This window comes from Mchenga conophoros, linkage group LG20, assembly GCF_057382185.1.
Source record: "Mchenga conophoros isolate Kocher_MC1m ecotype Shallow Benthic linkage group LG20, M_conophoros_male_GT1.1, whole genome shotgun sequence".
In the NCBI taxonomy this organism is placed as follows: Eukaryota; Metazoa; Chordata; class Actinopteri; order Cichliformes; family Cichlidae; genus Mchenga; species Mchenga conophoros.
The window spans coordinates 4,348,176-4,369,204 of NC_140545.1; the positions used below are offsets into that span (position 1 = coordinate 4,348,176).

Genomic DNA, 21,029 nt, shown 5'->3' on the forward strand with positions numbered 1-21,029 from the left:
TACGTTTTGAGGGTAAAATCATACCTGTAGAGCAAACGCTGCGGACACAGCAGCAGTTTTAAAAAAGATTTTAAGATTAATTTTTTTGCTCCTCTCACTCTAGCAGTTGAGCTGCCTCACTCTAGCCCCAACATTCCGTCCCATACACACCCATTATAAACTCTGAAACGGGTGAAAAAACATCATGAAACTTAAACTGGAACTGAAGAAAAAGTATAATAGATATTGAAAAGATAAATACAAGTTCAATAGTTGAATGTCTTGTCTTCGTTTTAAAGTTTGAATGGTGGCTCTATGTCAATGTATGTGGAAGTAGTAAGAGTTTAAAAATGAGTAAATTGAATGAGAATTTGAAGGGTCTCCCCATTGAAATACATGGGAAATTTTTGTTGAATAAAGTTGAATAAAATTAAAAATATAAATGTTAAAAATGAGAAAAATAGAAGCAGTGTTGTCCAAAAGAATAGGAATCTAACGGTGTTTGAATGGTTTTTCTAAGTTGAACGGTTTTGAAGGAGTAGGATTACAAAAAACGTACGGAATAGATAATAATAAAATAGAATAATAATAAAGATTAGAAGAACAATACTGTGAATGCTTTTCAAGCATTCACACTAATAAAATAGAATAAAGATTAGAAGAACAATACTGTGAATGCTTTTCAAGCATTCACACTAATAATAAAGATTAGAAGAACAATACTGTGAATGCTTTTCAAGCATTCACACTAATAATAACTAGAAAGTGCATTTTCTGAAGAAACTGCAGTGTGAATGCTTGAATCTGAATGTATGCATTGAAATGAAATAATTACTGAATTTAAGTTAAAAATTTTGAATGAGATTTAAAAAAAACCCCCGAATTTAACCTGAAAACAAAAGTGCTGAACTGCTAAAAGCTGAAGGTTACACAGAAGAAGAAGTTGGAAAAAAGCTGAAAATGTTTTAATTGCAAATTAGAAAAACCTAAGAAATGAGAAAAGAACATTTAGAGTCAGAAAACATCTGAAAGAATATTAAAAGGTCATATTCTTTGAATCACTGAATGACTAAAATGTGATCCCTCCACTTGGATCCACACAGTTTAAAAAGTTTAAATGTCTGAGCTTTGAAAGACAAGATGTTGGAAAGAGAACAACGATGGCGACGTTTTGAGGGTAAAATGATGGCTTTAACACTGTGGACACAGCAGCAGTTGAAAGAGAAGTGTTTAAGATGAATCTTGGCACAGTGGCAGGCAGAGCTCGTTAAGCAGGCAGGTGTGAGCCTGGTTGCTATAGTGACCGCACCCAATGGCTCCATACACACGTACACAGACATGCGCCTCACTTTTGCTGCTTAAAATGAACAGAAAAGTCAGGCCGAAACAAATCGTTCCCAAATGAAAAGTAAAAGTCGTATTGACGAAATTCTTTCACCGTGAGCGACAGCAATGTCTAGTCTACCTAATTCTCAGTTTTCATGCCTGTGGAGCTTATTATATGGACGTGGTGACAGTGTAAAGACACCATGCTCTTCTGATTTTCAAACGAACCTTCTGAGCAAGTTTAACATTAGAGTCTATGGAAGAGTTGGAGGGAGGAGGCTGTGCATTGGTGGCATTTATGAAAAAACCATAACACCTAGTACAATAGTAAACACATTGGATGAAAGAGGACAGCGATGGCTACGTTTTGAGGGTAAAATCATACCTGTAGAGCAAACGCTGCGGACACAGCAGCAGTTTTAAAAAAGATTTTAAGATTAATTTTTTTGCTCCTCTCACTCTAGCAGTTGAGCTGTCTCACTCTAGCCCCAACATTCCGTCCCATACACACCCATTATAAACTCTGAAACGGGTGAAAAAACATCATGAAACTTAAACTGGAACTGAAGAAAAAGTATAATAGATATTGAAAAGATAAATACAAGTTGAATAGTTGAATGTCTTGTCTTCGTTTTAAAGTTTGAATGGTGGCTCTATGTCAACGTATGTGGAAGTAGTAAGAGTTTAAAAATGAGTAAGTTGAATGAGAATTTGAAGGGTCTCCCCATTGAAATACATTATAAATTTTTGTTGAATAAATTTGAATAAAATTAAAAATATAAATGTTAAAAATATGAAAAATAGAAGCAGTCATGTCCAAAAGAATAGGAATCTAACGGTGTTTGAATGGTTTTTCTAAGTTGAACGGTTTTGAAGGAGTAGGCTTTGAAAAAACGTACGGAAAAATAAAATATAATAATAACTAGAAAGTGCATTTTCTGAAGAAACTGCAGTGTGAATGCTTGAATCTGAATGTATTCACTGAAATGAATTAATTGCTGAATTTTGAGTTAAAAATATTGAATGAGATTAAAAAAAAAACAAAAAAAAAAAAAGAATTTAACCTGAAAACAAAGGTGCTGAACTGCTAAAAGCTGAAGGTTACACAGAAGAAGGAGTTGGAAAAAAACTGAAAATGTTTTAAATGTAAATTAGAAAACCCTAAGAAATGAGAAAAGAACATTTAGAGTCAGAAAACATCTGAATGAATATTAAAAGGTCATATTCTTTGAATCACTGAATGACTAAAATGTGATCCCTCCACTTGGATCCACACAGTTTAAAAAGTTTACATCTCTGAGCTTTGAAAGACAAGATGTTGGAAAGAGAACAACGATGGCGACGTTTTGAGGGTAAAATGATGGCTGTAACACTGTGGACACAGCAGCAGTTGAAAGAGAAGTGCTTAAGATGAATCTTGGTACAGTGGCAGGCAGAGCTCGTTAAGCAGGCAGGTGTGAGCCTGGTTGCTATAGTGACTGCACCCAATGGCTCCATACACACGTACACAGACATGCACCTCACTTTTGCTGCTTAAAATGAACAGAAAAGTCAGGCCCAAACAAATTCTTCCCAAATGAAAAGTACATGTCGTATTGACAAAATTCTTTCACCGTGAGCGACAGCCATGTCTAGTCTACCTAATTCTCAGTTTTCATGCCTGTGGAGTTTATTATATGGACGTGGTGACAGTGTAAAGACACCATGCTCTTCTGATTTTCAAACGAACCTTCTGAGCCATTTTAACATTAGAGTCTATGGAAGAGTTGGAGGGAGGAGGCTGTGCATTGGTGACATTTATGAAAGAACCATAACACCTAGTACAATAGTAAACACATTGGATGAAAGAGGACAGCCATGCCTACGTTTTGAGGGTAAAATCATACCTGTAGAGCAAACGCTGCGGACACAGCAGCAGTTTTAAAAAAGATTTTAAGATAAATTTTTTTGCTCCTCTCACTCTAGCAGTTGAGCTGCCTCACTCTAGCCCCAACATTCCGTCCCATACACACCCATTATAAACTCTGAAACGGGTGAAAAAACATCATGAAACTTAAACTGGAACTGAAGAAAAAGTATAATAGATATTGAAAAGATAAATACAAGTTGAATAGTTGAATGTCTTGTCTTCGTTTTAAAGTTTGAATGGTGGCTCTATGTCAATGTATGTGGAAGTAGTAAGAGTTTAAAAATGAGTAAGTTGAATGAGGATTTGAAGGGTCTCCACATTGAAATACATTATAAATTTTTGTTGAATAAAGTTGAATAAAATTAAAAATATAAATGTTAAAAATATGAAAAATAGAAGCAGTGTTGTCCAAAAGAATAGGAATCTAACGGTGTTTGAATGGTTTTTCTAAGTTGAACGGTTTTGAAGGAGTGAGATGCCAAAAAACGTACGGAATATATAATAATAACTAGAAAGTGCATTTTCTGAAGAAACTGCAGTGTGAATGCTTAAATCTGAATGTATGCACTGAAATGAATTAATTGCTGAATTTTGAGTTAAAAATATTGAATGAAATTAAAAAAAAAACAAAAAAAAAAAACAACCAAATTTAACCTGAAAACAAAGGTGCTGAACTGCTAAAAGCTGAAGGTTACACAGAAGCAGAAGTTGGAAAAAAGCTGAAAATGTTTTAAATGTAAATTAGAAAACCCTAAGAAATGAGAAAAGAACATTTAGAGTCAGAAAACATCTGAATGAATATTAAAAGTTCATATTCTTTGAATCACTGAATGAAGAAAATGTGATCCCTCCACTTTGATCCACACAGTTTAAAAAGTTTAAATGTCTGAGCTTTGAAAGACACTGTGTTGGAAAGAGAACAATAATGGCGACGTTTTGAGGGTAAAATGATGGCTTTAACACTGTGGACACAGCAGCAGTTGAAAGAGAAGTGCTTAAGATGAATCTTGGCACAGTGGCAGGCAGAGCTCGTTAAGCAGGCAGGTGTGAGCCTGGTTGCTATAGTGACTGCACCCAATGGCTCCATACACACGTACACAGACATGCGCCTCACTTTTGCTCCTTAAAATGAACAGAAAAGTCAGGCCGAAACAAATCGTTCCCAAATGAAAAGTATAGGTCGTATTGACAAAATTCTTTCACTGTGAGCGACAGCAATGTCTAGTCTACCAAATTCTCAGTTTTCATGTCTGTGGAGTTTATTATATGGACGTGGTGACAGTGGAAAGACACCATGCTCTTCTGATTTTCAAACGAACCTTCTGAGCCATTTTAACATTAGAGTCTATGGAAGAGTTGGAGGGAGGAGGCTGTGCATTGGTGACATTTATGAGAGAACCGTAACACCTAGGACAATAGTAAACACATTGGATGAAAGAGGACAGCCATGGCTACGTTTTGAGGGTAAAATCATACCTGTAGAGCAAACGCTGCGGACACAGCAGCAGTTTTAAAAAAGATTTTAAGATAAATTTTTTTGCTCCTCTCACTCTAGCAGTTGAGCTGCCTCACTCTAGCCCCAACATTCCGTCCCATACACACCCATTATAAACTCTGAAACGGGTGAAAAAACATCATGAAACTTAAACTGGAACTGAAGAAAAAGTATAATAGATATTGAAAAGATAAATGCAAGTTGAATAGTTGAATGTCTTGTCTTCGTTTTAAAGTTTGAATGGTGGCTCTATGTCAATGTATGTGGAAGTAGTAAGAGTTTAAAAATGAGTAAGTTGAATGAGGATTTGAAGGGTCTCCCCATTGAAATACATTATAAATTTTTGTTGAATAAAGTTGAATAAAATTAAAAATATAAATGTTAAAAATATGAAAAATGGAAGCAGTGTTGTCCAAAAGAATAGGAATCTAACGGTGTTGGAATGGTTTTTCTAAGTTGAACGGTTTTGAAGGAGTAGGATTACAAAAAACGTACGGAATACAGAATAAAATATAATAATAATAATAATAATAATAATAAAGATTAGAAGAACAATACTGTGAATGCTTTTCAAGCATTCACACTAATAATAACTAGAAAGTGCATTTTCTGAAGAAACTGCAGTGTGAATGCTTGAATCTGAATGTATGCACTGAAATGAATTAATTACTGAATTTAAGTTAAAAATCTTGAATGAGATAAAAAAAAAAACCCGACTTTAACCTGAAAACAAAAGTGCTGAACTGCTAAAAGCTGAAGGTTACACAGAAGAAGAAGTTGGAAAAAAGCTGAAAATGTTTTAATTGTAAATTAGAAAAACCTAAGAAATGAGAAAAGAACATTTAGAGTCAGAAAACATCTGAAAGAATATTAAAAGGTCATATTCTTTGAATCACTGAATGACTAAAATGTGATCCCTCCACTTGGACCCACACAGTTTAAAAAGTTTACATCTCTGAGCTTTGAAAGACAAGATGTTGGAAAAAGAACAACGATGGCGACGTTTTGAGGGTAAAATGATGGCTTTAACACTGTGGACAGAGCAGCAGTTGAAAGAGAAGTGTTTAAGATAAATCTTGGCAGAGAGAGAGAGAGAGAGAGAGAGAGCTCGTTAAGCAGGCAGGTGTGAGCCTGGTTGCTATAGTGACCGCACCCAATGGCTCCATACACACGACACAGACATGCACCTCACTTTTGCTGCTTAAAATGAACAGAAAAGTCAGGCCGAAACAAATCGCTCCCAAATGAAAAGTAAAAGTCGTATTGACAAAATTCTTTCACCGTGAGCGGCAGCAATGTCCAGTCTACCTAATTCTCAGTTTTCATGCCTGTGGAGTTTATTATATGGACGTGGTGACAGTGTAAAGACACCATGCTCTTCTGATTTTCAAACGAACCTTCTGAGCCATTTTAACATTAGAGTCTATGGAAGAGTTGGAGGGAGGAGGCTGTGCATTGGTGACATTTATGAAAGAACCATAACACCTAGTACAATAGTAAACACATTGGATGAAAGAGGACAGCGATGGCTACGTTTTGAGGGTAAAATCATACCTGTAGAGCAAACGCTGTGGATACAGCAGCAGTTTTAAAAAAGATTTTAAGATTAATTTTTTTGCTCCTCTCACTCTAGCAGTTGAGCTGCCTCACTCTAGCCCCAACATTCCGTCCCATACACACCCATTATAAACTCTGAAACGGGTGAAAAAACATCATGAAACTTAAACTGGAACTGAAGAAAAAGTATAATAGATATTGAAAAGATAAATACAAGTTGAATAGTTGAATGTCTTGTCTTCGTTTTAAAGTTTGAATGGTGGCTCTATGTCAATGTATGTTGAAGTAGATACAGTTTAAAGAGGAGGAAGTTGAATGAGAATTTGAAGGGTCTCCCCATTGAAATACATGGGAAATTTTTGTTGAATAAAGTTGAATAAAATTAAAAATATAAATGTTAAAAATGAGAAAAATAGAAGCAGTGTTGTCCAAAAGAATAGGAATCTAACGGTGTTTGAATGGTTTTTCTAAGTTGAACGGTTTTGAAGGAGTAGGCTTTCAAAAAACGTACGGAATAGATAATAATAAAATAGAATAATAATAAAGATTCGAATAACAATACTGTGAATGCTTTTCAAGCATTCACACTAATAATAACTAGAAAGTGCATTTTCTGAAGAAACTGCAGTGTGAATGCTTGAATCTGAATGTATGCACTGAAATGAATTAATTGCTGAATTCTAAGTTAAAAATGTTGAATGACATAAAACAAAACAAAAAAATTCGAATTTAACCTGAAAACAAAGGTGCTGAATTGCTAAAAGCTGAAGGTTACACAGAAGAAGAAGTTGGAAAAAAGCTGAAAATGTTTTAATTGTAAATTAGAAAACCCTAAGAAATGAGAAAAGAACATTTAGAGTCAGAAAACATCTGAATGAATATTAAAAGGTCATATTCTTTGAATCACTGAATGACTAAAATGTGATCCCTCCACTTTGATCCACACAGTTTAAAAAAGTTTAAATGTCTGAGCTTTGAAAGACACGGTGTTGGAAAGAGAACAACGATGGCGACGTTTTGAGGGTAAAATGATGGCTTTAACACTGTGGACGCAGCAGCAGTTGAAAGAGAAGTGTTTAAGATTAATTTTGGCAGAGTGGCAGAGAGAGCTCGTTAAGCAGGCAGCTGTGAGCCTGGTTGCTATAGTGACTGCACCCAATGGCTCCATACACACGCACACAGACATGCGCCTCACTTTTGCTGCTTAAAATGAACAGAAAAGTCAGGCCTAAACAAATCGTTCCCAAATGAAAAGTATAGGTCGTATTGACAAAATTCTTTCACCGTGAGCGACAGCAGCTTCTAGTCTACTGAATTCTCAGTTTTCATGCCTGTGGAGTTTATTATATGGACGTGGTGACAGTGGAAAGACACCATGCTCTTCTGATTTTCAAACCAACCTTCTGAGCCAATTTAACATTAGAGTCTATGGAAGAGTTGGAGGGAGGAGGCTGTGCATTGGTGACATTTATGAAAGAACCATAACACCTAGTACAATAGTAAACACATTGGATGAAAGAGGACAGCGATGGCTACGTTTTGAGGGTAAAATCATACCTGTAGAGCAAACGCTGCGGACACAGCAGCAGTTTTAAAAAAGATTTTAAGATTAATTTTTTTGCTCCTCTCACTCTAGCAGTTGAGCTGCCTCACTCTAGCCCCAACATTCCGTCCCATACACACCCATTATAAACTCTGAAACGGCTGAAAAAACATCATGAAACTTAAACTGGAACTGAAGAAAAAGTATAATAGATATTGAAAAGATAAATGCAAGTTGAATAGTTGAATGTCTTGTCTTCGTTTTAAAGTTTGAATGGTGGCTCTATGTCAATGTATGTGGAAGTAGTAAGAGTTTAAAAATGAGTAAGTTGAATGAGGATTTGAAGGGTCTCCCCATTGAAATACATTATAAATTTTTGTTGAATAAAGTTGAATAAAATTAAAAATATAAATGTTAAAAATATGAAAAATGGAAGCAGTGTTGTCCAAAAGAATAGGAATCTAACGGTGTTTGAATGGTTCTTCTAAGTTGAACGGTTTTGAAGGAGTAGGATTACAAAAAACGTACGGAATACAGAATAAAATATAATAATAATAATAATAATAATAATAAAGATTACAACAACAATACTGTGAATGCTTTTCAAGCATTCACACTAATAATAATAATAATAAAGATTCGAATAACAATACTGTGAATGCTTTTCAAGCATTCACACTAAATAGCATATGCATAGTTCTGTGATTGGGAATGCAGTCGCAGACCTGCAGCATATTATGTTGCTGCAGCAACCGTAATGGGGACAACATTGCTGGCCCTTTAATTTCATTCATGTGAGAAGAGAAGGAGGCAGGCTGCATCTATCGGACAGGCATCTCTCTCACACTGCTACTATTCAGCGGCAAAAAAAAAAAGAGAGAGACAATGACGTCTCAAACCTTGTTGCTGAGACAGCACCGCTTTACTCACACACACTGAGGATACAAACATCCTGAACACATGGTCCCCTCAGCAAAATACAGCATGGACTATAAGGTAGACAGGAGCGGGGGGGTTCTTGTTGCAGTAACTCATAGCAGTAGTAGTGCACATCCTCTGGTAATGTGCGCCATCTCCCCCTGCCTCCTTACCCTCCCGTGGTACGTTCCAGATAGATGTCAGAGGCATTCAAATGAGGAGGATCAGCTCCAGAGGCAGCTAGTGCAACGACAGCTGGCCTGAACCAGGAGGCAGACAGAGCAGAGGGTGGGGGGTCACATACTGGGATGTGAAGGGGAGTTCATGGATCTGCTGGACCAGCTCTTTGTATGTATGACAGGGACAGATTAAGCGAGCAGAGGGTATGACTGTGTGAGTCTGTGAGTGCATTGATGTGAAAGCATATGTACGCGTGTGGGGGGTTTTCATTTATTTTGCCAGTTTTGACATTTGACTGTTTGAAGTGTTTCTTTCTTGTTTCTTGCCATCCCTCTGTCCTTGCCATCACATTTAACCCATCTTAAAAGGACAGCAGACGCCATCCTGGGCCATTTGCTGTTTGGCATGCTCCATCGCCCTGCCAGGACAGCTTCTCTCTCCCTCTCTCTGTCTCTCTTTCCTCCCTCGGCCCTGCTAGCTGCTGGTTAAGACAGGTTCTGAGGAGGCAGGTACGCTCCACTACCCTCATCCCTTGCAACAAAAAAAAAAGCCCAAATAACCCTTTCGCTCTCCTCCTTTTTTCCTTTCTCTTTTTCCCAATCACTGCCACTCTCCTCTGCCTGTCCCTTGGTGGCTTTGTGTAACAGCCCTGAGCAGTGCTGTCTTTAGTGCGCTGAGAAGAATGTGTGTCGATTGATTGTCCCAAAAACTGCTTTTCTCGCGTCTTTTGAGAGTGCTCTAAAGGTGCAACCGTGCAAAGAGAAGCAGCCAGGATCGATAAATTGAGCTACGCCTCCAACCGCAAGACCCTGCAGAAATTTTTTTTTTCAAGTCTAGTGGGCATTGAGCTTTTTATAGTTTTGGTATTGCTTTTCTTTATGGTTCAACTGAGAAGTCTGACAACAGTAAAATAAATACAGAGAGGAGATTTGTGAACATGCAGTTTGTGCAGCTGCAGAGACTAAACCATCACTTGGCATAGAAGAACTTTCAGTAATGAGAGATGGCGGCTGATTGATGCATAGCTGGATAGGATCCTTTTTTTTTTTATATGACCAGGAGACTGCCCATACAAGTGGTGAGTCGCCAAATTTGGTAATTTAGTTATGCTGAAGTGGTAATCTGCGCCCATCGATGAAAAACAACTGAAACAGTGGTTCCGAGACTATCCACATTTACTCCCCTGACTTATTAATCATACTTGTCCATCACCAGTAATCCTGCCATCTCAGCAGTGCTGACACATGTGCGCTGTGAGAACATACGGCTTCCACTGAGAGAGATTTGCTACAGAGGCTGTGAGTCACTGACGTTTTTTGTGAGCAGAAAGCTGCACAGTCAGTGGAAGAAGGTAGAAAGCATTTGGTGAACCATGGCCTGTGTGGTTGTAGCCAGAAAGAGGGGAGGGTGTAGAGGTAAAAGACAGTCAATATACAAATATAACCATCCTGTAATCTTAACTCTGATCGGTCAGGGAATATTAACGCTCTTTGGAAAGTTTTATTCCTGTACAAGGTTGAGAAAAAAGCAGCTCCAGGAGTAGGTTGACTTCCCAGTTATCGTTGCGTCTGTGGTGACTTTTTACACCATGCTGTAAGACTTGAGCTGGGACCTCTCCATGCTCTGTATTGCTACTGAAATATTCATGTGGTGGAAGTCTCTCTGCAAGCTGATACTATCTGACCTTGTTTTGAGGCAATATGTAGTGACGAGCTGTGAGAGAGCATGTGAGTTGCGTTGTCTCATGTTCAAAGTGTTTTTTGCTCCTACACATGTGGTAGAGCCGGGAAACACTTTAAATTGTGTTTTAATTGGACCCTCATGCACCTGCCTCATAGTGCATTAAAAGCTTCAGCCTGCCAGATTATATATAGTTTAAAGGCAAATGAATTATGGCTGACTTTAATTTTTGAGTGGTTTGCTCTTCTGTTGGGGGATGAGTTGTTATGCAACCATTGATGCTACTGATCCAAATATAGCAGCCATTAGGGGATTAGCTTGGGGTCTGGTAGGCTTGGCTAGGCTCTGCTCTATTGTGGCCCAGCATGCATGTCTTTGCCACTGGTCACCTCCCGCCCTCCGCACAAGTGTCCGCTGTAATCATGATGATTTTGATGTCTCCCAGAATAACAGCGGAGACATATCTTAGGCAACCGCTACGTTTGACAGACTTGCCCTTTCTTAATAGCAGAGAAGCGTCTATGTGTGACTTCAGTTTTCAGCTGAGATTGGAGCATCGCAGCATTTTTTTACTGACTCAACCCTGCTTTTGGAAAGAGGAAGCTGACTTATACGAGCATCAGTATAATTTCTTATTTATATAAATGATTTATTATATATTTATATTTCCATTATGACTAGAGCTGCTATTAACAGCTATTTGTATCAGCAGTTAGTGTGCACTAAAAACTGTCAAAATAGTGGGAAATGATAATTATGGCTTCCAAACTTAACCTGAAGTGAGTATAAAGTACTTAAAATATTAGCTTTCCAATATTGAAGTATAAATATTTTATGAATATTAAAATATCCAGTTCTGTGTGGCATTTTTATGTTTTCTCTGTGTCTGTGTGCGGCCTCTCTGGATATTATTCCCATAGTCCAAAGTTAAGCATGGGGTTATGTCTCTGTGTTAGCCTTGTACCAAACTGGTGACCAGTCCAGGGCGTACCCTGCCTCTTGCCCTATGGTAGTTGGGATATGCTCCAGGCCCCCCTGACCCAATTCTTTGTGCTTAATGCAAAAAGGTGCTGGAAATACTCTTCAGAGATGAGCTTGAAGCTTCCTGCCATTCACCTCTGATTTCTGCCATCAACAAGGCATCTCACTCAGAGAACTGCAGCTCACTGGATGTTTTATCTTTTTTGAATAATTCTCTTTAAACACTTGAGATGGTTGTGTGGGAAAATTTCAATAGATCAGCAGTTTCTGTAATACCCAGGCAGTCTGGCACCATCAGCTGTGCTACCTTCATAGTCATTCCAGTCAATTAATGAAAAGAAACATTATGGTCATCACTTTCTTTCTGCTTGCATGTCTAAACGCTTTGAGTTGGCCGATTAGATATTTGCATTAACAAGCAGTTAAATCGGTGTTCCTAATAAAGTGTCTGGTGAGTTTATAGTTATGCATAGTGACTCTAACCAAACAATTGTAAATAAATATGCAAAAAAAACCAGCTTTCCAACTTTCACTTGAGGCTAATTTTGCCATGTTTGTCGACAGCACTATGATGAACACTTAAACTGGACTGATCCTGCTGAGTGTGTAAGCAGAAAAAAAATCTTCAAAATGACATAAAAAAGAAGATTTTACAACCATTTATCTTTAGACTTTCCCAGCACTGATGTGTATTTCAGAGAGGAAGCTATACAAGATGATTCTGTGCATCTCCTAAATCAAATGAATCCGCTTTTTAGTAAATATATACAAATATCAAAGATCATTTTTCAACACAGTTCAGTAAAAAATGATATTTTTTTATAAAGGGAAATTGAGTTAAACTCATTCAACTATTACAGGGCAAAACATTATCATACTCAAATAATTAAGAAAAAAGTTTGCGTTTCTCATAATGATCTGAAAAACCTTTTAGCCAGAAATACTGTGCTTGTTTTGACTTTACTCCCTTGTAGTCCATGTGAGTGGGAGTGGGAAGTGCTGATTGGACGGTGTTAAGCAGAAGGTGATAAACTGGTGGTGAGTTGTGGTCCAGCCAATTATTTTACCACCGTCTCTCTTTATAGCAGCCATTTCGCCTACTTCACTGAGTGTTTTTTTTTTTATTAAATAAATTTTAATGAAGCTTTTTGTGAAGTGCTAATCGGCCCAGTTAATTGGCCTCTCTGGTCTCCTTTGCTTTCTCCAAGGAGCAGGCATGCTCAGACATGCTGCGTTAAATAAGTCAAACTTGAGTGCAGACTTTAAGTATCAAACAGTGCGCCCTCTTTGACCTTCTTGTGAGTATGGTCTATAAATGCTGACGGACAACAGTCTCAGTGACAGCCTAGCATGCACAGGATGAAATATTTAGCAGGATGATGAATATTTCAGTGGCAGGTGCATCGTTTCAAGGGGAAGATTAATATCTGTCTAAATATACGCCGAAAGGGGAAAGTGTGATCTCTGTTTTCTTTTGTGCTATAAAAAACAGTTTCCACTCATACCTCTCATGTCCTAAGTCTTTGAATGTCAAGAACCAGCCTCCTTTATTTTCCCCTCTTCAGCTTCCCATGACAACAGGGTTTGTATAAAACTCAAGCCTTGCAGTGGCAACAATGGCTTGCATCAGTCGGTGTATGTGCTGATGGGCTCTCCACCTGAATGGCTCATTGTGTCTGAAGGCACAAACAGCCACTGAGCTCAGACCTCCACTGCTGTGTGAAGAGGAACAACAAGCTTCTGCAGATTGTTTTAGTGACTTTGAAAAAGTTTTACAAGCAATCTTATCGGTCCTAACATGTAACATTAAGAGTAAATTACACTGAATCGATACTTTTGCTGAGTGAATAAAAAGCTTTTAGCAGTGGAGCTTCCCTGACTGAGATGTGCATTTTTCAATTTGTAACAATGCATTACCTCATGCTCAGAAGCTTTTTAACGAACCACGAAAGCCACCGAAACCATTATAATTTGATAATTCTGAGGAGCCTAGAAAAAAGTAAACGTCTTAGACTCTGACAGTAAATCTTTAAATCAAAGCGAGCAACACTTTATAACAGCCCGCAACTAAGGCTAAAATTCCCCTGTAATTAAATGGACATTCAGTGTGTTTCATTTGAAGTCAAAATGTAGTTTTACAGTTTTACTGTAAAGAAAGAAATAATTATACTGTAAATAAATTTAAGTAGTGCACATGTCATTTTTAGTACTTCGTAATTTCTGGGTAATTTAGTGGAAAACCAAACATTGTTGTGCCATCTTTTTGGGGTGCAGGCTGTATTATGGAGTAGCATAACCTTGCCTAACTTTCAGGTATTTTACAGAATGGGAGACAAGAAAATGTTATGTTTCTTAGTAATTTTGAAGGAAAACAATATTTCCAATCCTACATTTACAATGCATAATGAAGTTTCTATTGCTCATTTGTTCTTTTTTACTTATGATGTACTTAAAATTACTTACATTATAATATGTGCCTCCTTTCCTGCAAAATATCCAGAAGTTGGTTAAGGTTAAGCTACTCCATAATACAGCCCGTGTGCCCAAGAGTACAGTGTACTTATGATGTAAGATGGGGAAATATTTGTTGTGTTTTCCAATAAGTTACCAGGATATTAATTATTTGTAAGTAAATATAATCACATTGCAATTTCGAATTAAATACAATTAAATTTAATTACGCCATTAGTCACGGGCTGTATTATAAAATATTACCCTAAATGGAAGCAAGTTGCTATTATCATGCACACCAATGACAAATTATTTCCTACAGGTTATTAAAAATGCAGCACAGGCAAAGACATGATATAAAGATAAACAGCAAACATTAGCCCCCATGTGCTCCACTCAGTGGGTTGTTTCTTCTCTTCATACTGTAATTAGACCATTATTTACTGAAGTCTCGAAATAAGGCTCCTGAGAATATGTTATCACAGAAGAGAAACTGCTCAGCGCCTACTTTCTTTCCCTATTTATCTGCAGTTGATCTCCGTGGTACCCGCCACCTCCTCACTTCCCAGCATTCCTTGCCTGGGATCCCTGTGGCCTTGAAACAATCCATTGACCTACGTACTTCCATGGATGGAAAATACAAGGAGATTGCCGAAGTCAGTGTTCAGCCACTGTGCAAATAATTAACCAGTGATGTTCAAAGTTACGCCGTGGCTTTCATTTTTCTTTGTCTCTGTCTGAAGGAGCTGTTCTCACGCAGCCTGGCAGAGAGCGAGATGCGGAGCGCCCCCTATGAATTTCCAGAGGACAGCCCCATTGAACAGCTGGAGGAGAAACGTCATCGCCTTGAGCGACAGATCAGCCAGGATGTCAAGTAAGCGTGAGCGGCAAAAGAGGTACTTGACTTTGCAGTCAGACTATGAACTCAACTCGGCCTTTGTGTTTGTGATCTCAGGTTTGAACCTGACATACTCCTACGAGCCAAGCAAGAGTTCATGAAGACTGACAGTGCCACAGATCTTGAGTGAGTCAACCGTAGTCACATGAACCCCTCAATGCTCATCTTAAACTGCCAGAATGGTGATCTCATATGTTTATTTATCTATCTTAAGATACATGAAGGAGCAGAGCCAAATTCCTGACCTGCAGGAGAGAGAACCGGTCCCTGAGAGGGAGTACCAGCGAGTCACTATTTCTGGAGAAGAGAAATGTGGGGTAAGTCAGAGTGGTCACTGCAGGAAGACTGTGTGTGTGTGTTTTTTTCTCTTACAGTCAAATCTTTCATGAAGACATCTGTTTTTCTGTCCTAGGTTCCATTTACAGATCTGCTGGATGCTGCCAAATGTGTAGTGAAGGCTCTGTTCATCAGGCAAAAGTACATGGGCCTGTCGCTGCAGAGCTTCTGCAGAACCACTGCTCGTTACCTGCAGGAGCTGAGTGAGAGACCCCTAGACTTAGATATCTATGAGGAAGAGATCCCAGAAACCACAGTCACTGCAAGTATGAATGTCCTCATCTGCACCATTGCTCTTGCATCATTTTATACTGTAATCTAAATTAGTCAAAACAATATTTATTTAGTATACCCCACAGGTTCTGAGTCTGTTGTTACGGGCCATCAGGTCCTTTTACAACCGGGGTGAGAGTGTTGTCTGTGTCCTCGCCACAAAGTCAGGCACGTTTTCAGTCTGTGTTGGACTCTGCCTGGTTTTCCCCTTGTCTCAGATTCTGTAGCTGGGGTAAGGAGGGTGTCTGCTTTGGAAACCTGAGAAAAGCATCCTGCTTTTTGCGGTTGATGTGGTTTTGTTGGCTTCATTGGAGCATGACCTTCAGCGTGCACTGGAGTGGTTTTCAGCCAAGTGTGAAAGGGACAGGATGAGAGTCAGAACCTCCAAAATGCAGGGCACGGTTCTTTAGTGGAAAATAGTGCAGAGCTCAGAGTTGAGGAAGGGACTGGCCTGAAAAGGAAAAATGATTTACCAGACACCCCCCCCCCCCCACCCCCAAAAAAGAAAAAAAAACATATGGTCGTGCATCCTGGGTAATTACTGGAAGAGTAAGGTCATATAGATATATAAAGATAGGGAGAGGTACTTGGACATCCAGAGGGAGTTTGGTGTTGAATTACTATTTCACAATGTTAAAATGAGCCAGTTGGGGTCATTTGGATATCTTGTTAGGGTGCCCCCCTAGATGTGGGTTTTAAGACCCAGAACCTTACCTGAAGATCATATATATCTCTGGCCTGGGACCAAATTGTGACCTAACTTCTGATAAGGAGAAGGAAGGAAGGAAGGAAGGAAGGAAGGAAGGAAGGAAGGAAGGAAGGAAGGAAGGAAGGAAGAAAGGAAGGAAGGAGGGAGGGATGGATGAACAGATCTTTTTTAAACCCATGATTAAACTAGATTTTATCAAGTAAATAAGGAACATGTTACGGTTCAAAATGTTAGGAGTCTTTGTATGTCAGTGTGTTATTTAATGTAAATGTCTGTCTTTGTAAATTTAGGTTATCTGGTTTATTAGACTAAAAAAAAGAAATGTATGTGTTTTTTTCATTTTTTTTTTAATATTTCAATACAAATCAAAGCTGTTATTTATTTCATAACAAATTTGACCCAGGAGATTTAACTGCAGGATAATTTCAGCTCAGTCTTGAAGACAATAATAATTACCAACAGTTTTTTGCACCTGTGTTCTTGAGTGCTCTACTTAGGCTATTCTTGCTCAGAAATATTTGGTAATCTGTGCAATTCTCTCATATTAAAACATAACCAGGGACACCCACAGATCTCACGATCCATCAGTTGCAGGCTGTCACAGCATGTAGGCAGTTAAAGTCAGACCATAGCTGCACTTGCTTGCCCACCTTGATCAAAGTCGTGACACACTGGATCATTCTGTCTCCTCTTAGATGCCACAGTGCACCCACCTGTTTCTGAAACACACCCCTATGAGAACGTGGACCCCACCAGCATGCCCCCTGATATGGGTTACGGCTGTAAGATGGTGGATGGTGTTATGCACTTGTACACGACGAGGAACACTATGGATAAGTGAGATATCTGTCGGGAATCTTTTACTTTCTGCACACATGCTTCGTCCTCACCGTGACTAGATTTATGTCTGTTTTTAGACTTGAGTTCACACATTTTGCTTGAGGAAAGAGTGTTTTAGTTGTTATGTTGCCTACAGGACCACAGAGCTGGATCTGCCGTATCCAGACCTGCAGGAGTACATCGCTGATATGAACGTCATGATGGCTCTCATTATAAATGGGCCAGTGTAGGTTTCCCACATTTTTAATAAATTATTAATTTAACCTTATAGTTAAAAAATAGATTCTCAAAAAGGATCAACAGAAGTTTATTTTCAGACTGTCACAGAAAGAGTCCATCATTTGTCTTTCTTTTGGCTTTGCCACAGAAAGTCCTTCTGCTATAGACGTCTGCAATACCTCAGCTCCAAATTCCAAATGCACATCCTGCTCAATGAGATGAAAGAGCTGGCAGCACAGAAGAAAGTCCCACATCGAGACTTTTATAATATCCGTAAGGTGAACTTGAGAGCTTTTCTGTTTCACCCAGTCATGGTTAGTGTTGTTAAATCCAGAAGCAGACTGCAGTATCTTAGAGGGTTTATGTTCCCTGTTTGTCTGACTTGTTCCACAGGTTGACACGCACATTCATGCTTCCTCTTGTATGAACCAGAAGCACCTTCTACGTTTTATCAAAAGAGCCATGAAGAAGTATCCCAAAGAGATTGTACACGTGGAAAGAGGCAGGGGTCAGACACTGATGGAGGTGTTTGAGAGCATGCACCTTACAGCCTTTGACCTGAGTGTTGACACACTGGACATGCATGCAGTGAGTAGTGCCCATAAAGGAGATTTTAAAAAAAGGTCTTCATAGGTGCTGCCTGGTCAGAGATTGTGACTCCGTATTTCACCTTTTTATTGCAGGATCGTAACACTTTCCACCGATTTGACAAATTCAATGCCAAATATAATCCCATTGGCGAGTCCATCCTGAGAGAGATCTTCATCAAAACGGACAACTACATTGAGGGGAAATACTTTGGTCACATTATTAAGGTGCTCACTGTATGCACAAACACTTGAAGTTGCAAACACTTGTTTCTTACACAGACCAGTCGTTTCTGGTACCTGGAGGCGGACTCTCTGGGCTTTGGCGCCCTCTGGCTGACTTGGTGTGTCTCTTCTTCTCAGGAGGTGATGGCCGACTTGGAGGAGAGCAAGTACCAGAACGTGGAGCTCAGGCTGTCAATCTACGGCCGCTCCAGAAACGAGTGGGACAAACTGGCCAGATGGGCAGTCAAACATCAGGTCTACTCCGACAACGTGCGCTGGCTTGTCCAAGTGCCACGACTCTTGTGAGCTTAAAAAGAGTAGCAAACTGAATTAAATAAACAACAATGAAAAAGCAGTCCCCTCTCTCTTTAGAGCAGATTTTAAGTAAGCTAATAAAAGCTGATGATACTTGCACTCCCTTATTGCTAAGCTACTCGACGTTACGTGAGATTTGTAAATATAAATGTGGTGTTGTGATATATCATGTGACAAAAATTGAGTGATAAAAAGAAGAGTAGCAACGTAACTAAGTTGTCATGCATCTTCTCCATTAACAAAATGTTTTGTATTTTACCGCAGAACTACTGCAGAAGTAGACAGTAAAAAGAAAATAGTCCCTATATTAAACGGTTTTGGCTTCTTTTTTTTTATAACTGGAAAATGCCTGAAAAGAGACACTGTTTCGATTTTTACTGTGTTTAGTTTTTGTTGTTTGTTTTTGTGTCATTTATACAACTTATACTGAAAACTAAGCATTTCCATGTATCTAGCAACTCTGACACAAATCCAAGTCAACATTATGAATGATCCTTCTGTAAATATCTATTGAATACATGAGTAAAATAAAGATTTGATATCTATTATTTCCTCAACCCATTCGTTAGTTATCTCCCCTGTGGGCTTCTTGAATTGTTTTCTTGTTTCTTCAAAGTGACGTCTACCACACGAAGAAGCAGCTGTGCAACTTCCAAGAAATGCTGGAGAATATCTTCATGCCTCTGTTTGAGGTTACGGTCGACCCCAGCAGCCACCCAGAGCTGCACCTCTTCCTTCAGCACGTACGACATCTAAGCTTTTTTGGTCATTTGCTTTTACTGCAGTCACTTTTTGGGTAGTCGTTTTATTGATCTGCTCTTCATCCCTCAAACAGGTTGTGGGTTTCGACAGCGTGGATGATGAATCAAAACCAGAGCAACATATCTTCAACCTGGACAGTCCGCTCCCAGTCAACTGGACAGAAGAGGACAACCCGCCCTATTCCTACTACCTCTACTACATGTATGCAAACATGACTGTGCTGAATCACCTGCGCAGGTACATAAATCAGACTTTACTTGATCTGACTGCCTGAGATTTTTGATCCATGATTGTATATTTTTTTTGTTTTTAACATCAGTTAGACAAATAAATCAATCCTTAATGTGTCATTTGAGCTATTAGCGTTTTTTTTTTTTTTTTGTTATAGTTATTAGTATCTTGGTCTTTGATAGGAATAGGTGAAGATTTTTAATGCATTTGTAAAAGGAAGTGTTAAAATTTTCTTTCCTTGCAAAAAATGCCCGCTTGCAAAATTTTGTTAACCTTTTGTCAAGGTTTGTCAACCTTTGTTTTAACCACAAAAAGACAGTTTTTGTAAAGCACATGCAGCACATCAATAATAAAGATTAATAACATTATTGGATAAAAAGGCGAAAAGCCTGGATTTATCTCATGTGAATTAAGCTCGAAAAACTTTGATAACAAATGCAAATTCTGTTTCGACAGTGCTTAAGGTTACAGAGCAAATAATACACACTGGAGATTCGCACTTTGCTTTTATCTGTCATCTTCTTTGTATATGAGTCACTGGGAAGCAGCAAAGAGTGTTTGCGCTGAGCCCTAACACAGCTGAACTCAGTACTCACTATTGTGTGGCTTTATTGTTTTAGGCTGCGGGGGTTCCACACACTCGTCCTGCGTCCTCACTGTGGCGAGGCAGGGCCGATCCATCACCTGGTTTCTGGTTTCATGCTGACCGAGAATATCTCCCATGGGCTGCTGCTCAGGAAGGTGTGACCTTCAACAGCTGTTGAGCAGCTGTTTACCTCACAAACAGGGGAGCTTATTTTTCCAAGAGTTTATGAAGGCCTCAGATTATAGATTATTATTATTAGATTTTATTTATTATGTATTATGTTTCTTCCTTATAAGATTTTGGAAATTTAGACCTGATGTATTTCTGATGCGTTGGTCATCATTGTGCCATGTTTTCTTTCCAGGCTCCTGTGCTGCAGTATCTATACTACCTAGCCCAGGTAGGCATCGCCATGTCTCCTCTCAGCAATAACAGCCTGTTTCTCAGCTACCATCGTAACCCACTACCAGAGTACCTGTCCAGAGGCCTCATGGTCTCTCTGTCTACAGATGACCCTCTGCAATTTCACTTTACCAAGGTAAGTCAAACATTTAATAACATGCTTTAAACCTCCACCTTCACTAAGTCATAAATCCACTGTAAAATCCTAAGTAAGTAAAGTAACTAAGTCAAAATGTATCTCTATAGCACATTTTGAGATAAACCTCACAAGAAAATAATTTTTAAAAAAAGAGCAAGCACAAGTCTAAAAAGAAAGAGACCACTGAGTCCACAGATCTCCAGCTCGGAGGGAGAGAATCACCGAGCCTGGGAGCCACTGTTGGAAAAGCTCTGTGCTTTGCAGACACAGGAACCAATCAGAAACAAGCTGCTCATGATTGGTAGATTCATATTCAACAAATCCAGACTTGTTATTTCAGTTTGGCATAAAAAACACACCCGCTATATCACTATATCTCCCGTGTGTGTGTGTGTGTGTGTGTGTGTGTGTGTGTGTGTGTGTGTGTGTGTGTGTGTGTGTGTGTGTGTTCTTCATTCTGATGCACTTCAGCTCCAGGTTTTGCTTTT

General features: G+C 38.8%; 1 protein-coding gene across 4 annotated transcripts in view; it reads left to right on the forward strand.

The window, feature by feature from the left end:
• The window catches only part of ampd2b (adenosine monophosphate deaminase 2b), a 60,045-nt gene that overhangs the window by 36,021 nt on the left and 2,995 nt on the right, over positions 1 to 21,029 (forward strand). The window contains exons 1-17 of one of the 4 annotated variants that reach the window (XM_085259475.1): positions 8,919 to 9,075; positions 9,276 to 9,416; positions 14,551 to 14,675; positions 14,763 to 14,893; positions 14,975 to 15,043; positions 15,132 to 15,234; positions 15,330 to 15,519; positions 16,931 to 17,072; positions 17,212 to 17,301; positions 17,443 to 17,572; positions 17,688 to 17,882; positions 17,978 to 18,109; positions 18,245 to 18,408; positions 19,038 to 19,164; positions 19,257 to 19,420; positions 20,035 to 20,155; positions 20,365 to 20,538. In XM_085259475.1, the coding sequence (XP_085115601.1) occupies positions 14,646 to 14,675; positions 14,763 to 14,893; positions 14,975 to 15,043; positions 15,132 to 15,234; positions 15,330 to 15,519; positions 16,931 to 17,072; positions 17,212 to 17,301; positions 17,443 to 17,572; positions 17,688 to 17,882; positions 17,978 to 18,109; positions 18,245 to 18,408; positions 19,038 to 19,164; positions 19,257 to 19,420; positions 20,035 to 20,155; positions 20,365 to 20,538 (1,962 nt within the window). In that variant the 5' untranslated portion in view covers positions 8,919 to 9,075; positions 9,276 to 9,416; positions 14,551 to 14,645. Of the gene's footprint in view, positions 1 to 8,918; positions 9,076 to 9,275; positions 9,417 to 14,550; positions 14,676 to 14,762; positions 14,894 to 14,974; positions 15,044 to 15,131; positions 15,235 to 15,329; positions 15,520 to 16,930; positions 17,073 to 17,211; positions 17,302 to 17,442; positions 17,573 to 17,687; positions 17,883 to 17,977; positions 18,110 to 18,244; positions 18,409 to 19,037; positions 19,165 to 19,256; positions 19,421 to 20,034; positions 20,156 to 20,364; positions 20,539 to 21,029 lie in introns of those variants that run through there. The other 3 variants (XM_085259476.1, XM_085259477.1, XM_085259474.1) reach the window with 3 other exon arrangements.